Below are 23,214 nucleotides of genomic sequence, written 5' to 3'. Positions count from 1 at the left end.
ACCTCATGGAGAAGTGACATTTGAAGGAAGACTTGAAAGAGGTGAGGTTGCTGGAAAAAGAGAAGAGCCAGGGCAGAGGCCCTAAGATAGGAGTGTGTCTGGCATGTTTGTGGAACAGAAGAGAAGCCAGTGTGTGTAGTGGGATAAGCAAGGGGGAGAATTGTAGCCACTATAAGGACTTGTGCTTTGTTCCACATGAAATGGGAAGACGTGGTAGGGGCTGGAGCAGACAAGTCACATAATATGACTTACACTATGTCCCTGCCCTCTTCAAGAGAGATTTTTTTCATTGTGTTTTCCTTGGAACACAACTTCTTCCTTCTCCTGGGAGCTTCCCAGACTCTGGCACTGATTCATCCCGGAACTTTACCTCACTGAATATGGGTAATGTTCCAAGTCCTTAAGCAGGGGGCCTTGGCCTTTCTTGAATACCAGAACCAAGAGCATTTTGACTCTGCTTCTTGAATACCTTTGTTTCCAGAAACATTTTAAAAAGGCCAGCAAGAAGAGGGGAAGGGACGCTCCTTCAAGGCAAATTCTTTCCAGTACTTTTAGTTCTTTTAAAGGATTATATATCCCTGGGAGAAGATGTTCATACCTCACAGCCTGTTTGATCATTGGCATAATTCTTGTTGGAAGAGTTTCAAATTCTTCATCTTTTTGAATATTTGCTATCTGGAGAGTCTTGGCTTCCATCTGTGGCTCCCTGGCTCTCGTTTTTTGGTCATTCAATTAAAACAAATCTGCTGAGTATGAGTCATGATGACCAAATGACCTCCTTTGGGTTCTTCCTTTGAATTTCCCCTCTTGCTTAAATACCAAATTGCCACTAATCATAGTACATGGCTCCTGAGACTGATTGTGTGCCCTTTGAGTTCCATAATTCAGACCTTTAGTTTTCCTTGAGAATTTTCTAGTCTACAGATAAATTTCCTCCTAAAGTTTGGGGATTTCTACAGAGAGAATGTAAGAAGGACTATAAAAAAGAAGACCTGAAAAAATGACAAATTCAGTGATAACAGTAATACCATTTAAAATGCCTGTGTGAACCTATGTGGATGATTTATGTCAGCTGCCACAAATGACGGGAGGCGGAGGCAGCCCCCTGTCCTAATCCATATACCTGAATGCAGCCCAGGGGGAAATTCTGGTGTTGCTTCTTGTGCTAGATGAATACCTAGTGCATGATACACTACTCTCCTATTCCCTCTTCTCTCTGTAGGAGCGCTAAGGAATTCATCGTTCTTACAGTTCTGCACACTCATCAGGTGAGTGAGCCTCTTTGCCATCCACCCTTCCTCCTGAGATGTGAGGACTCCATATTGGAAAGTGATAGTGATGGGAGACAGTATGGAAGAAGAAACTAGGACCAACATTTTGTGAGCCAAGGATTTAGGAGTGAACTTAAAACATATCTTCTGAACATCTTGTCTGCTCTCACATCCAAGGCTTGAGGATTTTGAAGGGCTATACTCTACTATGTTCTGCCCTGTGCCCTCTGCTTTACCCCACTAAAGCTGTCCATTGCCACAGTTCCAGACATATTTTATACCTCTTTTTTGCTGTGCCCCATGAAAATTTACCTGTCCAGTGTTTAACTCCCATAAAGTCTTTGTAGACAGTGAGTGCTAATATTATTCATTAATTCATACAGATATTTACTAAATGGCCTACAATGTATGAGACCCAAAACTGTGGCGGGGGGATTTAGGGCTCCCAGACTGCAGGAGGGCACAGGCCGGGCTGAGGGACCTCCCCCCCCCACCCCACCCCCACCCCCCCGTGCACTGGGCCTCTAGTTTAACATACTAGTAAAGTTGCTGAGGAGGGACAGTTTGACAAACAGGTTGAGCTGTGTCCTAGTTCAGTCACTAATTGGCTGTGACCAGTTAAAAGGTCAGTTCCCTTTTCTGAACCTCTTTCCTCATCCATACATTGAGGGTTTAGACTAGAGCAATGTTTCCCAAACTTGCCTGATTATATAGTCAGCAGGACTGCTTATTAAAAATGAAAACCCCTAGGCTCCTCTCCTTAAGAATTGGACTCAGAAGACTTAGTGTCCATTACGAGGTTGCATCCTTATAGTAATTTTAACCCAAATGCACAAATCCAGGTGTAAAACTTTTGTGTGCAAAACTCAGAGCCCTTCTTACACCTCCAGTCTGGTTGTCCCTTCCAAGTGTCCTCAACACTCCCCTATACACGAGCACTGAGGTCCCACACCCATGCCGTAGCCATCAGAGAGGTCACATCTCTTGGGGGTGGGGAGCATGAAATCAGGAGGTTCACAAAGTAGGATTCACCTGAGCTAGATCTTGAAGGACAGCAGGATTTCCTAGCCAAAGCTGGAAGAAAGATTGTCCAGAGAGATGACATTTCTGTGCAAAGCCAGAACAGTGCACAGGTGCTAGTCAGGGGGATAGGGTTCAACTCAAACTCTGGCACTAACCACCTCTCCCCTTGACCCCCAGTGCTCTTCTGTGTCAGTGTGAACCTCACACAATACATTCATGCACACATATTCTCTCCCTCCTTCCTTCTCTCTCCTTCCCCCGCTGACATGCTTGCTCCCTAACAGCTAGGCCTTTGTCAATCACAATTCTCCTCTGTCTCTAAGCAGGGAAGCCTTGCCCTCCCTTGGAAAATGTTACCATAGGCCTCTCCCTCCCCACCTTACTGTGAATGTGTAGTTGCCTATTGGGCAGTGGACAGTCAGTCCCCACTCCCCAATCTTCTGTCATGAAAATAGCTACTAGTTCTCTCCTAAGCACATGCTTGTTGTGTCATTAGAAGTACTGATCTGATCAGAGATTCACTGTGAGTTATTTTGTTAGGTCTCTTCAAATGTCACCAGCTTATAGAAGCCTTCCTCAACTTCCCTAGCATCTACCTGTCACTATCTCCTGATACTGCTTAATTTTTTCATCAGAACTGAAATCTTTGTTTTTAAATTTTTCTATTTTGAAATAATTGTGGAGAAGGTATAAGGGGGATAAATAGTGATAGAAGGAGACTTGATTTGGGTGGTGAACACACAATAATATATGCAAGTGTATTATAGAATTGTACACCTGAAACCTATATAATTTTATTAACCAATATCACCCCAATAAATTCCGTAAAAATAAATAATTGTAAATTTACAGGAATTTGAAAGTCTAATAGAGACATCCCTGTGTACCCTTATGCCTGTTTCTCCCAATGTCTACATCTTTCATATCTACAGTACTATATCAATGCCAAGTCAAAGTCAGGACATCAATACAATGTGTGTATATGGTTCAGTGTCAGTCTATCACATGTGTGGTTTATGTATACACCAAAACAGTCAAGATACTGGTCAGTTCTGTCACTAAAAGGATCCATCATGTTGCCCTTTTATATCTATAGCTACCTCCTCCTCATGCCTCAGTCCTTGTCAACTACTAATCTGTTCTATAGTTTCTGTAACTGCATCATTTCAAGAATATTATATAAATGGAATAATATAGTATGTAACCTTTTGGGATTTTTTTTTATTCAGCATTATGCCCTTGTGATTCATCCAAGTTGTTGCATATATCAATAGTCTTTCTCCTTTTGCTGCTGAGTAGTATTCCATGGTGTGGATATACCACAGTTTGTTTAGTAATCCACCTATTGAAGGACATCTGGGTTATTTCCAGGTTTGGGCTAGTGTGAATAGAGCTGCTTAAACATTCATGTACAGGTTTTTTGTGAACGTAAGTTTTCATTTCTCTGGGGAAAATGCTCCAAAGTGCTATTGCTCGGTCATATATTAAATGTATGTTTAGTTTATTAAAGAAACTAACAGACCATTTTCCAGAGTAACATTTTACATTCCTGTGAAATATTATATTTATATGTATTTGTTGTCTATATCCCTCATTTGAATGTCAGCTCCACAAGGGTAGGGACTGTATTTTGTTCACTGCTTGTATTCCCCAGTGCCTGGAATAGCACCTCACATAGAGTAGGCACTTGATAAACATTCGTTGAAGGAATGAAGGAAACCCAAGTTTCAGCCATCGCAGCAACCTGAACTAAGTTAGTGTTCAAACTTTGCTTCAGAATGAAAAGCCAAACACTTCCCTGCATCTGTGTCCCAACTGTATCATCCCAGTGACCCAGTTCTAATGCCCCCACTGTCCCATTCCATGGCCTCTTTGCTATGGTCAGGCTGCTTTCCTTCTCCTCCTTGTGCATTTCTTATGTCTTACTGCCCTGCGCCTTCTGTCCTTGTATTACTCCACATCTCTTCTAATAGATGGGTGTTTCCTTTAAGATTTGGCATGAGACTCATGTCTTCCAAACACCTGTTCCTTATTAACCTCAGTGAGCGTTTCTACTTCATTCTTTTATTCATCAAACATTTACTGAATGCCTACTATTCTAGGTGCTCTTCCAGACTGGAAATATAGCAGTGCACAGGACAAACAAAGTTCCTACTCTCCGAGAGCTTAAATGCTAGTACTTGGCTTTGTGCTCTCTAAACCCTTTGAGAATAAATGTGGGGGAACACGTCTACACAGAGGTGATAGTCAAAACAATTAGCAGCCTGTACAAAGGGGACATCTAATCAGAATGCAAGCCATCCACAAGAGCAGAGTATTGGAGGTCTTCTAACTCTGCTGGGTGTTAATCCTTTGGTTGATCATTTGTAAAGAGGTCCCAAGAGAGAGATCAGGTGGCACCCAGGAGGCTTAAAGCAATAGGTGTGGCCAGACCAGTCCATCCTGACTGAATGTCAATCTTGAATTTATGTACAGTTAATCTTTGTTATTAACAGAGTGTGTTTGCAAATTTGCCTATTCCTTAAAATGTATTTCTAACCACAAAATTAACACTCACAGTACTTTTCTAGTCATTTGCAGACATGCACAGAGCATGAAAAATTTGAGTCTCCCAATTTACACATTACCAGCTGAGGTCAAACAAGTCAATACTCTGTCTTCTTGTTTCAGCTATCATACAGAGGTATCCCAGAGGATGAAGATGGTAGGGGGCAGTGCACTGTAGTGCAAAAAGCTCGGGCTCTGGGGACAGTTGCATAGGGTTTGAATCCCAACTCTCACCCCTGTTAGTGGGGTGGCTTTAGGCAAGTCACTTAACACTTTAGAACCTCATTTTCTCCTGGTAAAATAAAGAAAATAGAAACTACAGGATGAGTTGCTTTTAGAATTTAAGATTATAATATAACTGAGACATACACACACTTTTCCCCTAGGAGCAACTGTTCAGTATTCATTAGTTTAGTTTTTGAGGTGACTTTATAGACCATAATTACTGTGAAGAAGACAAGTTAACTGAAAGAATTTTCTCTCTAAAGCTATAGTGAAAGCTTCTTCCCCAGCATATCTTCAGTGTTATAGCCCCTACATTACAGAACATAGTACTGTGTCCACAGCAGTCGCTTGGCATCTCATGGGTGCATGGATGGTACGGCTTCTTACCAAACCCTCATCATGTTCAAACTTGATTACTACTTCTTCTGGAAGACAGTGTCCCAATAGATCCAGAATGTGGTCCAGTGATCTATGTTTAATAAGAGCCATAAGTAAATTTAGTGCTCAATAGAATTTGGGAAACATTGGACCAGACAATCTCTATGGCTCCTGCCAGCTCCCACATTCCATGGCTGATAATGGTCTAATATAGTGGTTCTCACCCCTGGATATGCAATGGAGTCACCTGAGAAGCTCTTACAAATATTAATATTTGAGCTCTAGCCCTGACCGAGCCCTGGGGATGGAGCTTAGGTATTGGCCTTTTGAAAGACTCCCAGATTAATCTGATATATAGCCAAGATACATATTATGAACTGTTGGTCTAATATGTAGTCTCTTTCAGATGATATTTTCTTTTTAAAGGAGTTTACTCATACCATGGCAGACCATTTGGAAATTTATTGGGCAGTCACAGAGGTGACCAGGGCCCCTCAAACTATTCTGCATAGTTAGGCACTTATTAAGCCTATATGTATTTAAGGTTGTTCTTAATCTTTGAGCAATTATTCCCCACAATTGACTGAATATGTATTAATTTTGGTACCATTAGACCTTGGCACATAGCATGTCCTCAGTAAATATTTTAAAATAAAGTACTGGGTTGTGACCTAGAATGGCCCTGGTAAAGCAAGCAGACAGTCCTTCAAATGAAACCCTAATTTTCTGGTTCTGAAAACTTAGCCTATATCCAAAGAGCCACCCTCTGCTTAGAGCCACCTGGCCAGACAAAAAAGCCAAAATAATTGGAACCACTGCAGAAGAATTGCTTTTTCACAGAGCCTCTTAAAGTATAGTGCTTGGCCAATATTAGATACTCAAATAATATTTGCTGAATTAATTCATTATTAACCTTAGCTATCAGCTATCTTTTTTTCTGTGCTACTCTGTGCTTGGTGCTAGGGGAAGACATCCTATATAATAAAAGAGAAACATGTAAATTGACCACTCCTCCACTATGCTCACCAGCCATTCAGGAGTGAGTATGCAAATTAACCTGACAAAGATGGGGGGTTGATTTGCATATGCAGGTGTCAAGCGCCCCTGGAGGTGAGGCCAGCCATGCCTAGCCACGCCCACGGGCTCCCAGGACGTTCACCGGCGGAGAGCAGAAGGGAGAGCGGGTGGAGAGTGGAAGGTTTGGAGGACTTGGCAGAGCAGGAAGCCGCTGGACATAGAGCAGAGCAAGAGAGAGGGAGGCTTGGAGGGCATTGCTTCCTCTGTCACCCCAGCTTCCTCATCACAGCTGTGAAAACTGACAGCAGGGAGGAGGAAGTCCCACCCCCACAGAATCAGCCAGAATCAGCCATTGGTCAGACAGCTCTCAGCGGCCTGACAGCCAGGACTCTCATTCACCTGCATCTCAGACCGTGTTGTTGATACAACGTAGCTCTGCAGCCAAAAGATGCTGGCGTTATTGACAGAAAATGTTTGAAGAGCAACATGCATCTGATCTTGCCATACTGTTTTAGAATACATGGACAAGTTTATCACCGTACTGGAACTTTACATCCTTCGGATGGGGTTTCTCGGAAGTTTGCTCAACTTTATATTTTGGATACAGCCAAAGCTACAAGTAAAAGATTATCAATGCCAGAAAACCAGGGCTGCTCAGAAAGACTCATGATCAACATCAACAACCTCATGCATGAAATAGATGAATTAACAAAATCGTACAAGATGCTACATGAGGTAGAAAAGGAAGCCCAATCTGAAGCAGCAGCAAAAGGTATTGCTCCCACAGAAGTAACAATGGCAATTAAATACTATCTTAATAGTGACCCAGGTTGATATAATTCTCCCCATGTAACCAAGGTTGCTGTCATATTCAGAAACGAAGATGGAGAACCTCCTTTTGAAAGGGACTTGCTCATTCATTGTAAACCATCCCAATAATCCAAATGCCACTAAAATGAAACAAATCAGTATCCTGTTTCCTACATTAGATGCAATGACATATCCTATTCTTTTTCCACATGGTGAAAAAGGCTGGGGAACAGATATTGCATTAAGACTCAGAGACAACAGTGTAATCAACAATAATACTAGACAAAATGTAAGGACACGAGTCACACAAATGCAGTATTATGGATTTCATCTCTCTGTGCGGGACATGTTCAATCCTATTTTAAATGCAGGAAAATTAACAGTTTGTCGTGGATTCATATTAAAAAATGGAGGCTAATAGGATAAATTTCATCAAAGCAAATCAATCTAAGTTGAGAGTTGAAAAATATAGTGGTTTGATGGATTATCTCAAATCTAGATCTGAAAATGACAATGTGCCAATTGGTAAAATGATAATACTTCCTTCATTTTTTGAGGGTAGTCCCAGAAATATGCAGCAGTGATATCAGGATGCTATGGCAGTTGTAAAGAAGTATAGCAAGCCTGATTTATTCATAACCATGACATGTAACCCCAAATGGGCAGATATTGCAAACAATTTACAACGCTGGCAAAAAGTTGCAAACAGGCCTGACTTGGTTGGTAGCCAGAGTTTTTAATATTAAGCTGAATGCTCTTTTAAATGATATCTGTAAATTCTATTTATTTGGCAAAGTAATAGCTAAAATTCATGTCATTGAATTTCAGAAACACGGACTGCCTCATGCTCACATATTATTGATATTAGATAGTGAGTCCAAATTACGTTCCTCTAATTAATTCCCTTTCAATGTGCACAAATTTCATGCACCAGGCCTCTAGTAGCAATATAATAAGTCATTTCTTTTATAACCCATCTCTTTTATAACCTGTTGGAGACATGAGCGATTGTCATGTGGATTAACAAGGAGTACTATTGGACATCCAGGGAGGAGAATGGAGGAGTTGGGGAAAGATTCAGGACCAAAGTAGAATTTGAGCTGGGCTTTAGGGATGTCTTTTAGCTGAGCAAAAGGGAAACCAGAGGTAAAGAGACACAGAGGAGCCAAGTGTGTCCAGGGAGCTATAGGCAGAACCACCTGACTAGGCAATAGATGGGGAGTGAGGGTCATGTGTGGCTTGTGGGAGGCCTTGGAAGCTGGGGAGATGACATGTTCACCTCTAGACAATCCCAAGTGAGGGAAGGCCGCCTGTGTCCCTTATTAGTGGGCCCATGAAATCAGGATGGCTCTTTATTGTCTTAAGCTCCCACAGTGCTTGCTATGGGAATTGCTTATAAGTAGGTTCAGTTGTGAAAGACAGTGAGCCAGCAGAAAGGAGAATCCAGAGGCTGTCAAAGCTTCAGGAACCTGAGCTTCATCCTCTGAAAATTCTTTCATATTTGTCAAAGTGGGCTCTATTATGCACTAAAATGTTTGGCCATACACCCAACTTTGGCCAAGATATGAGAGAACACAACTCAAAAATCTGTGCTAATAGAACCACCAAAGAATGGCCAAAGAATCACCAGCTGCTGAATTCAGTTCTGAGGGAGAGGCAGGCTCTCTTCTCTATTGCTCATTCCACCGAGCTGCTGGCTTAAATTTGCTTCAAGGGGTTTGCAGTGACCCCGGAGGTACTTAGCAATTCTAATCCCATGTTTCAAGCCAAAATTCATTTTATCCAGAAAGGGTGCCTATTTCAAAATGATACTCCTCGCTGCTTGAAGGAAAAATGGGTCAGTGAAGAGCTCAGATGTCTCAGCTTTAAGGTACTCAATTAATATATGCTTAATGGGTTAGGACAGTGGTCAGCAAACTGCGGCTCGTGAGCCACATGCAGCTCTTTGGCCCCTTGAGTGTGGCTCTTCCACAAAATACCACGTGCAGGGGGCGCGATCGTACAGTGCGATTGAAACTTTGTGGCCCATTCGCAGAAGTCGGTTTTCGGCCTAGGTGAGTCTATTTTGAAGAAGTGGTGTTAGAAGAAGTGGGGGGTGGACATATAGAGAGGATGAACAAAAGGAAATAGACGAAACAAGTGTACAAGACGAGTGTGGATGGGAGAGTTGGAAGGGGTCAACCTCAGCGAATGTACCTCAATCAGATTGAGGACGTTTTTAGCAAAGGCCAGCTTAGGAGTACCCTAATTAAGTTAATAACAATGTACCTACCTATATAGTTATAGTTTAAGTTTAAAAAAATTGGCTCTCAAAAGAAATTTCAATCGTTGTTCTGCTGATATTTGGCTCTGTTGACTAATGAGTTTGCCGACCGCTGGGTTAGGACATTTTCAACAACGTAAATTCCTGGGCCTTACCCCCTCAGAGATTTTGACTTTTTTTAAAAAAAATATATTTTGTTGAGTTTTTACAGAGAGGAAGGGAAAGGGATAGAGAGTTAGAAACATCAATGAGAGAGAAACATCGATCAGCTGCCTCCTGCACACCTCCCACTGGGGATGTGCTGGCAACCAAGGTACATGCCCTTGACCGGAATCGAACCTGGGACCTTTCTGCAGGCCAACGCTCTATCCACTGAGCCAAACCGGTTAGGGCAGATTTTGACTTTTTAAGTCTGGTTGTAGGCTTAGGGATCTGTATTTTAACAAGGATTCCCCAGTGATTCTTGTCATCAGGAATGCTTTAGAAACAGTGGGTGACTCTATCCTAATGAGTTAGTGACAAGGTTGGCAAACATTTTCTGTAAAGGGCCATATTATTTTAAGCTTTGTAAGCCATACATGATAGTACAGAGCCGCCATCGGCAATATATAAACGAAGAGCATGGCTGTGTTCCAATAAAGTTTTATTTATAAAAGCAGGTGGTGTGCTATGCTAGACAGTGTGGCTCAGTTGTTTGGAGCAGTGTCCCATGCACCAAAAGGTCTCAGGTTCGAATCCAGGTCAGACACATAGGGAGGCAACTGTTTGATGTCTCTCTCTCTCTCTCTCTCTCTCTCTCTCTCTCTCTCTCTCATCTCTCTCTCTATCAGATCAATAAACATATCCTCGAGTGTGGATTTAAAAAATCACATGGTATGCAGGACTTGGCCCATGCATGCCATAGTCTGCTGGCCCCTGAATTGTGTTCAATACTCCTCCCTCATATCACATTCACAGTTTGACCAGGGCCTTCCCAATTCTCAATATCTTAATTCAAATGAGTGACTTCAGTATTTAGAACTTCAGGTCACATAGCTAAGCTTTAAATATGCTTTGGGACAGGGTAACCTTTGAGAGTCCCTGGTATCCACACAGCAAGGCAGGTATCACTGTGTCGAAGCACAAAGCTAAATATGACTCTGTGACATGTAGCAAAGAACACTGAGTGAGTCACCATCAGCAATCGAGGCTAAAGACTGAGAATAGGATGGAGTCTTAGAGACCAACAGGGCAAGGGCCAATGATGAATGGGGCACAAACAAGCTGAAAATAGCTCTAAAACAGACACCTAAAATGATTATAATCCCTGAAAATAATGGCAATTCCACTTACTCCTTCATGGTTTTGCTCCTATATATCTGAATATTTTGTTTGTAGTGGTATCTCTAGGACAGGATCTAATTTAGGACTTTTGATAGGGATAGCAAGGAGGCTGTCCCCTCCCTATAGGTGAATACATAAAAGAATACTAGTTTGGATTCTTCATATGTTTGAATATATTCAATAGGTCTAAGGTAGAACTAGAACCAGTGGATGAAAGATCAGGAATGGACTTTCCACTTTAGCCTGCTGTGAGGAACAATCACTAATTCAAGACTCAGAAAATCTGGTTCCTAGTTTTGGTTCCACTACCAAATTATTTTGATAACTTAATAAATCATATCCTCTGTTTCATGTGTGAAAATGAAGAGCAGACAGCATGGCCCATTCAGTTGTCTAGAGATGCCTTGTTCCACACTGTGCAGGAGGGCATCCCATAACAGATAATCACAAAAAAAGGAGAAAGTGTCTGTCAGGTAGAATGATTTCACCTCCTCATGTCTGTAGCATCTCAAGTGGAAATTTGGACTACTGATGTAGTCAAGGAGAACTGCCTAAACATAACTATAGATCTTTCTCTCTTGCCCCTTTCTTATGCTCCTGCTGCAGCCTACAGCTCCCCACCCAGGATTTGAGCACCAAGCTGTGCAACACACAAAGGCATGTCTCAAATCCTATGAACAATCAATATTGTAATCACTCTGGAACGATATCCAGCCCTCGATTTCATTGTGCTATATTGTCTTCAGCCAACAAATTATCCTTGTGGCTCAGGATGAGATGTCCGAGGTTCCTTTAGCTCAGTGTTCCCAAACATAGCTGCATTTTGAAATCATCAGATGCTTTAAAAAATACAAATACCTGGGCTCCATCCCCAGGGATTCGGTGTAATTGGTTTGGGGTGGGGCTTTGGCATAGAGTTTTAAAAGCTCCTTCAGCGTTTCTGCCATGCAGCCTGGACTGACACCGACTGAGGTTCCTGCTGGACTCAGGTTGAACAGGTGGCTTTCTACAATCTGCCCTATGTGGGTAATGAGATTACTGGCTATGGAAGAGAACACAGCTTGGACCAGGGCCCTAGGTCTGATGGGGACATTTGTTTCTGGTGTACCTTTATCTTAGGGCCCTGCTCTCCTGTGGCTGATGTGGCAAATAAATCTCAACCACAGCATTAATGGCAGAAAATAACTTTATGTATGGCCTTCCTAGATGCCAGAGACTTTCATGGCCTTAACATAAAGAAATTCTGGAGGTTGGGGGCTGGGTAGAGGTGGGCAAAGGGGGTATGGAGACATCTGTAATAGTGTCAACAATTTTAAAAAAGTAAAAAAAAAAATTCTGGATTATAGGATTCAAAGACTCCATGACAAGGCTGGTAGGGGAGGTGGTTTGAAGGAGCCCCAATCTGATTTCTCCCAGTCTCCCTCATCTCAGAAAATGACAACCCTATTCTTCCCATTGAGTCCTCTCTTTTTTTACTCCTATATCCAGTTTGTCAACATAATGTCTTGGTTCTATCTTCAGAATATATCCAGAATTCACTCACTTTCTATCATCTCTATTATTCCTACCCTAGCCTAAGCTGCCATCATATTTTAACTTATTATTGCAGTAGACTCCTAATTGGTCTCCCTACTTTGGCATCACACTTTTACACTATTTTCCACATAGCAGCCAGAGGAGTTCTTTTAAAATGCAAGTCAGACCCTGTCTGCTCAAAACCATCCAGTGGAGTAAAATCCAAAATTCTTCCCATGGTTTACAAAGCCCTACATGACCCTGCCCCTCACTGCCTCTGCAAGCATGACTCCTTTGACTCCCCCTCAATCATTCTGCTGTGGCCCAACTAGGCCCCCTTGCTGTTCCTCATGTACCCTACTTCTACTCCGACCTCAGAACCTTTATTGTTCTTTCTGCCTAGAAGGCTCTTTCTCCAGATAGTCTCATGGCTTCTCTCCCTCACTTCCTTCAGGTTTCTGCTTAAATATTACCTCTTCCCTGACCATCCTGTCTAAACTAACACTTCCATCATTTCTATCATCACTTGATCATTCTTTTGTGGCATCCCTTACTCTGCTCAGTTTGTCCTTATAGTCCTTATTTGCTATCTAAAAGCTATTTGATTATTGTAAGTCTGTTCCTGCTAGAATGGATGTTCCTTGAGGTCAGGGAGTTTTGTCTGTCTTGTTTACTGCAATGCCCTCATCACCTAGAACAGTGCCTGGCACATAAAAGGTTCTCCCTAAATTTGTCACATGAATGAATAAATGCCTCTGAATACATGACTCCTGCATTTCATCCAATCCAAGGAGCACTCAGAAAAGATTTAGTTTCAGTGTTTGATAACCGTTTGTTTGATAACCATGTGTCCTGCTGAATTTGTGGGAAATTTTTTAAAAAATATATTTTTATTGATTTCAGAGAGGAGGGGAGAGGGAGAGAGAGAGAGAAATATCCATGACAAGAAAATCATTGATCGGCTGCCTCCTGCATGCCCCACACTGGAGATTGTGCCTGCAACCCAGGCATATGCTCTGACTGGGAATCGAACTGTGACCTACTGGTTCATAGGTCGACGGTTCAATCACTGAGCCACGCCAGCCGGGTGATATACTGCGGGACAATTTTGAAGAACTAGAGAGGCTGATTTTTGGGGCATTTCATGTAGAATTGAAGAAACAAGGTGTAGAGAGCCCAGAACTAGAAAGCCAGGACACCTGGGTAAATTGTCGATGTCTCTGTTTCCAAATAGTGTAGAAATTATGGATAAATCATTTTGGAGTGCTAGGAATCCTTTCTCCCACATCTAAAATAATATTTTTATGAGCTGCCTTCCTAGGAGCAGGGCATAGCTGTGAGATGAATAAAATAATTCCTGTAAATCCTTTCAGATGCTTGTATTGAGATATAATAAAAACCACCATTTAGGTATATCTCACATTAAGAAAACCAAATATATAAAAATTCACTGTGTTATTATTAAAGAATTTTTGCAAACTCCCTTAGGCCTAGAGCATTAATAATGGGTTTCAATTCACCCAAATTTGATTCATGCCCAGCTTTTTCAAAGCACACCAATCTCAGGGTGGAGCAAAAGTAGGGTTATATTTGTTTGTATGGAAAATAATGAAATAATTAATAATATAATAAAAATCATGTGTTTCACATAGTCACAACTGTAAACCTAGATTTTCCCCACTCTATATAAGAAAGCACTTAGCACATTGCAATGCACCTAATGGGGGATCAATACTTATTTATTGACTTATTGATCAGTAAGGGAAAGTATACCCATCCTGAGACATCTTAACTCTGGTGTGGCAAAGGTCAGGTTTTTCTCAGGGACGGAGAACTCACCAGCCCTTTGTTCTTTTTCCAGTCCCCCAAATCTGCCTTCATCAGTGCTGCAAAGAAGGCCAAGCTGAAATCCAATCCTGTGAAGGTTCGATTTTCCGAGCAGGTGGCAGTTGGAGAAACAGATGCAGTAAGTGCGGTTGCATTTCCTCTCCTCGGCCCTTGGCCAGAATTAGCCCAGCCATCGAGGTCTTGCTCTGATGCAGTTGCTCTTCTGCTGCTCCTCACAGTGGACAGCATAACCAAGAGCTTGGAGGGGGATACCTTGGGGCTCTGGGTGGATAGCAAATGAGGGGTATATGTCATCCAAAGAGGCCCTGGGCATTGTGAAATAATATGTTATCAATCCACTCAAGATCCTCATGGTGCTTAGAGAAATTTCATCTCTAGCACAGCAGCATGCACTGAGAACAAATGGCTCATAAACATCTTTTGGCTACTTGATAGAAGCAGAACTAAGTAGTGGTTTTCCAAAGATCTAGAGAGACAGCAGCTGGTGAAATTGAGCTCTCTTCGCATTGAAGTGGTCCTGCAGCTCCACATCTTGACTGAAGAAGACTGTGCAGTGAAGGGTGATACTCTCATTAAGTCACAAAGCTTTTATTAGGCACCTGCTGTGTTCCCAGCACCACAAAGGATGAGAAATAAATACCTGTTCCCTGCCATGGGATACATCTCGGTGATGGTTGGGTGTTCAGATTAAGACAGTATAGGATACCCCCACTGAGTGGTTTCTAGGAGCAAGTGACAGTTGGCAGCCCATGCCATGTACTGACCAATTTGGGAGGTCATGGTGCACCCTCAATCTTTCTCACTTCTTTGTGGGGTTTACATGAGCTGAGCTGTCTGCTCCAGATAAGCAAATGAGAAGAGATGGATTTAAAGCAGAAAGATGTGTGGTAAGCAATCATGGATTATTTCCAGAGTCCCTCAGAAATCTGCAGATGATGGTGATATCTGGTGAGGGTGGGGTGTGGAGTGCAGGTGGGGTGGGGGTTGGGGATGGGGGGAAGGGATAGCCAGAGCTGCCAGCCTTCTGTGTGCTTTTGCTGGCTGTCATGGGATAGGGTCTCAGAAGACCCATGACATTTATGTACTGAGGCACAGCTGCAGTTTAGAGAAGCTAGTAGGCCCAGACTGAATGGGGAAATCAATAGGATGCCAGGCACTTCTATAGTTCTTTGACACAGCCACTCAGAAGAAGGGATTGAGGACACAGATGTCTTTCATCTCCATTTTCCTGATTCTCATTCCCAAACTCATCCCAGTTCTTCCTCCATTCCTGTTGGAGGAAGGCTGCAAAGCCTAAGGAACTAAGTACAGTGCCCCATTGGTAAGCTGTCTTAATAATTAATGATTGGCCTCAAAAAAACTAAAAATGGAACTCCCATTTGACCCAGTGATCCCATTTCTAGGAATATATCCCAAGAAACTAGAAACACTAATTAGAAAGGATATATGCACCCCTATGTTCATAGCAGCACAATTCACCATAGCTAAGATTTGGAAACAGCCTAAGTGCCCATCAGTAGATGAGTGGATTAAAAAACTGTGGTACATCTACACAATGGAATACTACGCTGTGGTAAAAAAGAAGGAGTTCTTACCATTTGCAACAGCATGGATGGAACTGGAGAGCATTATGCTAAGTGAAATAAGCCAGTCAGAGAAAGATAAATACCACATGATCTCACTCATTTGTGGAATATAATGAACAACATAAACTGATGAACAAAAACAGATCCAGACACAGAGAAGCATCAATCAGACTCTCAAACCTCAGAGGGAAGGTAGGGGAGGGTGAAGGTAAGGGGGAGAGAGCAACCAAAGGACTTATATGCAAGCATATAGGCCTAATCAATGGGACACAGACAACAGGGGGGTGAGGGCATGAGTGGGGGGATAGGAGGTAACGGGATAAGGACACATTTGTAATAACTTAATCAATAAAAAAATTAAAAAACAAATAATTAATGGTTGGGCTTTACATCAGTCCTAGCAGAAATTGAAGAGAAGCAGGGGTTGGTGAAGAGAGAGGAAAGGGAACACTATGGAGTCCCTGTGGATCAGGATGAAACAGACCCTGGGATCCAAGTTACTAAGAGGATGTTTATGTCATGAGCCCTTGAAAATCCAGAGGAAATGTGACTTGATTTTGGAAAGTACAGATAGGAGCTACCTAGCACATCTCAGCATTACATAGTAATGAACCAAGGCCAGGCCACTCAGTGAAGAATTCCCTGCCTTCCTCTCCCTTACCTCCTTCCCCTCCTTTATTCTCCCTTCTTTTCTTCTCCCTTCCACTCTTCCTTTCCCATAATCCTCTTTCTCGACCATGACTTCCCTCTCCATATGTCTCAGCTAGCTACAGGCAGAATCAAGCCCCTACTCCAGACCAGTCTGAATGGGAATGTCCTAGAGCAGTGGTTCTCAACCTTCCTAATGCCGCGATCCTTTAATACAGTTCCTCATGTTGTGGTGACCCCCAACCATAAAATTATTTTCGTTGCTACTTCATAACTGTAATTTTGCTACTGTTATGAATCATAATGTAAATATCTGATATGCTATGTGTTTTCCAATGGTCGCGACCCACAGGTTGAGAACCGCTGCCCTAGAGTATTCGGGACCCACCCAGATTATTTCTGCTGCTTCAGGATAGGCCATTAGGTGTGGTACAACGATAGGCCACTAGGTGTGGTACAAGGATAAGCCACTAGGTGTGGTACAAGGCTCTTGTCTGCAAGAGAGACAGACAAATTTTTTCACTGTAGTTGTGCTTAGGAAATTGCAACAGTATTCCACCACCACCACTAGTGTCGACCATAGCAGCTTCGCCATTGGTTGGGATCTGGGGAAGTCCATGCCCCGGTGATACCGGGCTGTCCTATCATCCCTTTCCCTTCATATTCCAGGGCTTTATTAAGCAGCTGGAGCAAAAATAAACCCTGTGGGTGTTCCTTGCCAACTCTATTTTTAAACAAAATCAATTAAGTAATTATCTGAGTCCAACCCAGTGTGCTAAATAAAACCTGCCACTATTGAGTGTCATCAGCCTGGGGAACCAGGGCTCTGGGCTTGGCAGGAGCAAACTATCTCAGGATTAGGGAGAGGACCAGTGAGTCACACTTCTCCAGCTCTATAACCCATCACTTCCCACTATGGTTTGATTCCTGGCTCTCCACCACTGCCAACCAAACCCTGATCCAGGAAGACTTACTTGTTCATGTTTTCATACTTTGTTCATGGCAGTTCCTAGATTCGGACTGTTCTCTTATGGCCTCTCCAATAGTCCACACCCATCATCTCCTTCAAAATAAAAATCTAATTTACCTCAACTGGGAAAACTTAACACCTCTTGGTTTGTTTTGGATTTATAATTGTTATCTAATGGATGTGCGCATATGCCAAGTCACTACAACAAGAGTATAAGACTAAACCCGGGTCTTCTGTTTTTGCCATAACCCCCATGGGGCTTAGCACAGTGCAGGTAATATAGTACAAGCCCAATGAAAACCCACCGAATTAAGGAATCTGTCCATCAGTTCCTAAAATGTAATGATGTTGGCCCTGGGAAATGGTTGGGTTCTCTTGATGAATCATTCAAGTAAGCACATAAAAGCACCTACTGCTCATATATTCAGCAGCAATTTATTGAGCACTAACTGTGTGCCAGGGACTCTTCTCAATGTAACCACAAAGATTGAATAGGGCATGGTTATTGTGCTCTGAGCTCAGTGTTTGATTGTGAAGGACAAACATTTTTTTTTTTTTTAATATGAGAAGAGCGCAGAGACAGGTGTGTATATGTTGCTTTTGGTACTCATGTGAACACCAGGTTCAAGGTCTGGGAAATACTGGACAAGGCTATCCAGAATTTGTCTTTAAGCTGAATTTTAAAGGATGAGTAGAGCCCTGGTGAGTGTGTCTCAATTGGTTGGGCATCGTCCCATGCACCAAAAAGTCGCTGGTTCTATTCCCAGTCAAGGCACATGTCTGAGTTGTAGGTTCAATCCCCCACAGGAGGCAACCAATCGATGGATGTTCTTCTCTTCTTCCCTCTTCCCTCCTCTTTAAAATCAATAAAAATATATTTATAAAAAATAAATTTTAAAAAAGGGTGAGTAGGAGTTTGCTGAGGAAGGTAGAGGGAACAGTCTTTATTTTACAAATATTTATTGAGAATTTAAACATGCACCACTCTATAAATAAATAAATGCATAGGCCGGGACAATTTTTGCTAAGGAATAATCAGGTGTTCAAAAATGGGCCTTGTCAGTGTTTCTCAATCACGGTCAGTAATGTCCACTTTCAGAGAAATTTTGGAAATGTTTGAGGGTTTTTTTCTGTTATCCCCATGGTTTAGCATGTTATTGTCACTAAGTTTCTCAGGTCAGAGATGCTAAGTGTCCAGTAGGGAGTAAGACAGTCTCTGAGTGATGACTTGTCAGAGGTATGGAGACATGAAAGAGCAGCGTGGGTATGACAAAACATGAGTTTGGGAAGTAGGCAAGTGCCAGTTCAGGAAGGACTTAGGATGTTACAAGGGAAGGGGAATGGTGGAGCAAACGCATGGATGTGAAAGTGAACTCGATATTTGAAGGGCCTGGTGGAAAGGGAGGTGTCAGGAGATAGGAGCTGATGAGTGATATGGGCTTCTAAAGAGGCCTCCCATCAACCCTTCAGTGTGTGGTGATCTCTGAAGCTGTAGAGCTTTGAGCCATAGTAGAATGTGTGTTGTGACAGCAAATGGCGAACTTTTGATATGGCCCAGCGTTTTAGATAATTTGGTTTTGGTGTCCTTGTAACATTATTATTGATCTGCTCTTCCCTCTGTCTCTTTGTCCTTTCATACTTTTGGCTCCCTGTCTCCTTCACTCACTCCTTTCTCTTCCTTTCTCCACTCTTCTGGTTTGTTTCCTCCTAAATGAGACCCTCTTGTTGTCCTTTCCTTGCCTATTCACAGAAAATGATGAAGAAAGAAGCTCTTCTCCTCATCCCCAATGTCCTGAAGGTCTTCTTAGAAAATGGACAAATCAAGTCTTTCACATTTGATGGCCGGACCACTGTTAAGGTACATACAGTGTCTCCTCCCTTAGGTCAGCTTTGTCCTCTCTAGAGCACACACAGCTGCTGGTCCTTGGGTTCCACTGATTCTGCCCAGAGCTGCTTGCTGCCAAAGCAAGGTGGCCTTTGAGCTCCTGCTGCTGTGAGCCCACCAGGATGCAAAAACACACAGTTCTCAGATGAAAGTGAGGTAGGATTTGTATGCCCAGTTCTGTGCTAATCATTGTCAATGTGTGTGTATGCCACACATGTGTATGTGCTTGCATAAATGCATGCATGTGTGTGCACACATGTCTACACACATCTACTGGTGAACTGATTCGTGTCAGTGTTGTGCTGGGCCTTTCAAGACTCTTAGGAGCTAAGGAGTGTGAAGATCATTAAACCACTTATAAAGCAAAACGTGATTTATATTTATACAATAACACCTACTCAAGTTTACACACAGAAATCAACAAACACAATCTCTCAGGAGATTAGCTTAGACATGCTTTGCTTTTTAAATAGCAAGCAGATCTTAAGCACTGAACCAAGATTTGAAAAGTCCAGCAACAGTCTCTTTGACTATTCTTTTGACAGGAAGAACAATTACTGAGCTGTGAGTCTTAATGGCTCAGCCAGCTGTCTAAAAGTTGTAGCAATTCCCTTAGTCCTGAAGAAGAGAGGTGATGATACAATGAACCCCGGGTTCAACTCTTTACTGGGACAAAAATATCTGTTCCTGCTTCTTCTGGACTCTATCCTGAAAGAGAACACCGTTTTCAGAATGAATATTTCCACGTAAACAATGCTGCCCAGACTAATAGGCGGCTTCAGTGCCTGCCCAGAAAACCCACCTTGGCTCAAAGATATTCTTAAGTACCCATACAGAGGTTAAGACAAACCTATAAATGAGGAAACCCCATGGGCTAGGAAACTTTCTCTAAGAGCAGTTATCAGGTGGGCATGGTTAATACTTGGATAGGAGATCACCTGGGAATACTGGGTGCTGTAGGCTCTTTTTTACTGTCAACTATAAAAAATATACTTTAAAAATAAAAAGTAATTATCAGGTGTTCAGAACTGGCATTGCCAGTGGTTCACAGCCAGGGTTGGCACTGCCCCCTCCCAAACAGCTTTTGGGAATGTCTGAAGCAGTTGGGGATTATCCCCATGAATGCTACTGGTATTTAGTCTCTCAAAGTCAGAGGTGCTAAGTGTCCTGTAGGGAGTGGAACAGTCCCTGAATTATACAGGATTGTCCTGCCCAAAGTGCCAGTAGCACCTGCGTTGCAAAAACACTGAGCCTACCTACTCCATGTTGATTAACCAAGAGTTTCTTCTGAAGGCTCAGGCCTAGGTGGATCCCCCATGGGTCTTAGGACAGAATCATACTCCTTAGGGTGCCCTGAGATGATCTCTTGACTATTGAATGTCTTAGTCTGTGGGAGGGGCATTGAACCAGAACTAGATCACCAGGAGTATCCAAATGCCCCACCTCCAGATGTGGATATCTCTGTGTCAGAATCCTCCTTGGTGTTGTTTCATGGGTTGGAATGTCCATTTTAGATTTTTCCTTACACTAGAGCCTTTATTCCTCTATTTCCCCTTGGAGCCTTCTCCAAGTGCACTCCCACCTTACATCACCATTCTGGCTTTCAGGTAGCCCCAGCCTTCTAGGACAACAGTGCCCCCTGGCTTGTGCTCTCATCCTAACTTTAGGGAGGGTGTACTGGCTATTCACTTGTTTCAGAGAGGTACCTGAGTGTGTTGACAGCCTGGCATGGGGGCTGTTACACTTGTAACACCAGTTGGCAATCATCAAGACTTGGCTGTCCACAATCCCAAAGCAGCCGAACTGCAAAGAAAACCTCATTTGTTCCTGCCAGAGTGCCACAAACACTGGTGCATCTGTGACTACTTGGATAATACAAAAGGGTACTCTCAACTACACACCCATTTCCAGCTGAACATTTGAATGGATCAATGTCTTTTTCATGTTCACTGAGGGGTTTTTTGGAAGCCCTGGCTGTAAGGGAGCTTCCCATTCCCAAGCCTGCTTCTTTCTGGCCTTTGGGGGCTGAGTGATGCTGACTCCACGAACACACACATTGGAGCCCAGTGTAGGCAAATAGATGGCAGAAGTCTCAAACTGACATTTGGCCAGCCCCCACAGATATGTTTCCAGACACCCTAATAATAAAAGTAGGACAGCAGAGCAGATGGAGCCCAGAAGTAGTCAGATTTATGACTGTACACAAGACATGTGACGTAGTTCCTCTGCATGAACACATTTTTCAAGTTGCTAAGTTGATTGTCTCTAAAATCCAGCTATTATAAAAAATGAATATTTTGCCAGTAACTCAAGTCATTCAATTTAGATTTTAAATCCAGAAAGTTGACTTTTTAATCATAAAATTATAGGTTTTGCTTTTTTAAATTCCTAAATAAAGAGTTGAGGGACAAGCCAGAGTGAACATTCTTACATGAGAAGGTGAGGGAAGTCCTGGCTTGTGTTGCTCAGTGATTATAATGTCAGCCCATGCACTGAAGGGTTGTGGATTCAATTCCAGTCAAGAGCACGTACCTAGGTTGCAGGTTCGGTCCCCTGCCCTGTCGGGGTGCATGCAGGAGATAACCAATCAATGTCTCTCTCTCACAGCAATGTTTCTTTCTCTCCCCCCGCCTTCCACTCTCTCTAAAAATCAAAATCGATGGAAAAAATATACTCAGGTGAGGATTAACAAAAAAATAAAATAAAATAACGAAGATGAGGGAAGAACTACCAGAGTGTCTGGCACTTAGTAAGCACTCAGGAAATAATTTGTTGAAAAGAAGAAGAGAGGAAAGAAAGTATGGCCAGCCATGACCTTCTTTTGCTATATGCCTGGCCAGGCCAAATTCAGAAATACTTCTCTCCACCCCCTGCACCATTGCTGTTTCCCGGGGGCTCAAGCCTCTAAATAGCACTCATGCATCACTCTCCTCATCTGAAGCACATTGCCTTCCAGTGGTCGGCAAACTGTGGCTCACGAGCCACATGCGGCTCTTCAGCTCCTTGAGTGTGGCTCTTCCACAAAATACTACATGTGGGCGCGCACGTACAGTGCGATTGAAACTTCGTGGCCCATGCGCAGAAGTCGGTATTTTGTGGAAGAGCCACACTCAAGGGGCCAAAGAGCCACATGTGGCTCACGAGCCGCAGTTTGCCGACCACTGGCCTAGACCACTGTAAAGGCTGGTGTCTCTGTCTGGACCACTTTCCCAGCCTCAGCCTTCCCCCCCAGGACCTACTTTCTTAGTATTCAGTCCCCCTCACACATGTTTGGTGCTTTGAGTAGATTAAAGTCGGAAAGGATCTCCTTCTTAAGGCTCTTTTCTTTTCCACAGGATGTGATGGTGACATTACAGGACCGTCTTTCCCTCAGGTACATTGAGCACTTTGCTCTTGTCCTTGAGTATGCTGGGCCAGAACAGAACCACAAGTTCCTGCTTCTCCAGGACAAGCAGCCCCTGGCTTATGTAAGTAACTCTTTTATCCTAGCTTGATAACTTTGCATGTGGCCTCTACTAGAGAAGAGGACCCCAGGTGCTCTTATTCTGGAAAATTTATAATGATATGTTCAGCTATTTCCCAGAAGTCACAGTTCTCAGTCAAATTCTATATTACCTACCTCCAGAAGGATTTTGTCAAAGTCCCTTATAACCTATAAAGGGCATGAAGATTGTTAGTCTTGGTCTCTGTAGAAAAAGTGTGGGGCGGTAATTCGTTGCATGGCTCCTGGAATGCTGCGTTAAAGAATATTGTCAACTGTCCTGTCCCCTGGAAGCAGTGCCTGCTAGACTTTTCTGCCTCCTAGAGGAAACTTGGCCTTCACACGAAGACTGTAATGAAGGGATCAGCCAATGGAGTCTAGTGAGGCCAGTGAGGCCAGGACAAGTGTGGGATGGGAATGGGCT

General features: G+C 42.9%; 1 protein-coding gene across 5 annotated transcripts in view; it reads left to right on the top strand.

The window, feature by feature from the left end:
* The window catches only part of FRMPD3 (FERM and PDZ domain containing 3), an 86,884-nt gene that overhangs the window by 22,275 nt on the left and 41,395 nt on the right, over window positions 1–23,214 (top strand). For 3 of the 5 annotated variants that reach the window (XM_059678917.1, XM_059678919.1, XM_059678918.1), the window contains 3 exons: window positions 14,234–14,338; window positions 19,175–19,282; window positions 22,645–22,776. In XM_059678917.1, coding sequence (XP_059534900.1) covers window positions 19,178–19,282; window positions 22,645–22,776 — 237 coding nt within the window. In that variant the 5' untranslated portion in view covers window positions 14,234–14,338; window positions 19,175–19,177. Of the gene's footprint in view, window positions 1–1,222; window positions 1,269–14,233; window positions 14,339–19,174; window positions 19,283–22,644; window positions 22,777–23,214 lie in introns of all 5 variants that reach the window. The other 2 variants (XM_059678916.1, XM_059678920.1) reach the window with 1 other exon arrangement.

Source organism: Myotis daubentonii, chromosome X, assembly GCF_963259705.1.
Source record: "Myotis daubentonii chromosome X, mMyoDau2.1, whole genome shotgun sequence".
Taxonomy (NCBI): Eukaryota; Metazoa; Chordata; class Mammalia; order Chiroptera; family Vespertilionidae; genus Myotis; species Myotis daubentonii.
The sequence above is the reverse complement of the archived record's forward strand: the minus strand, read 5'-3'. Positions and strand labels throughout refer to the sequence as shown.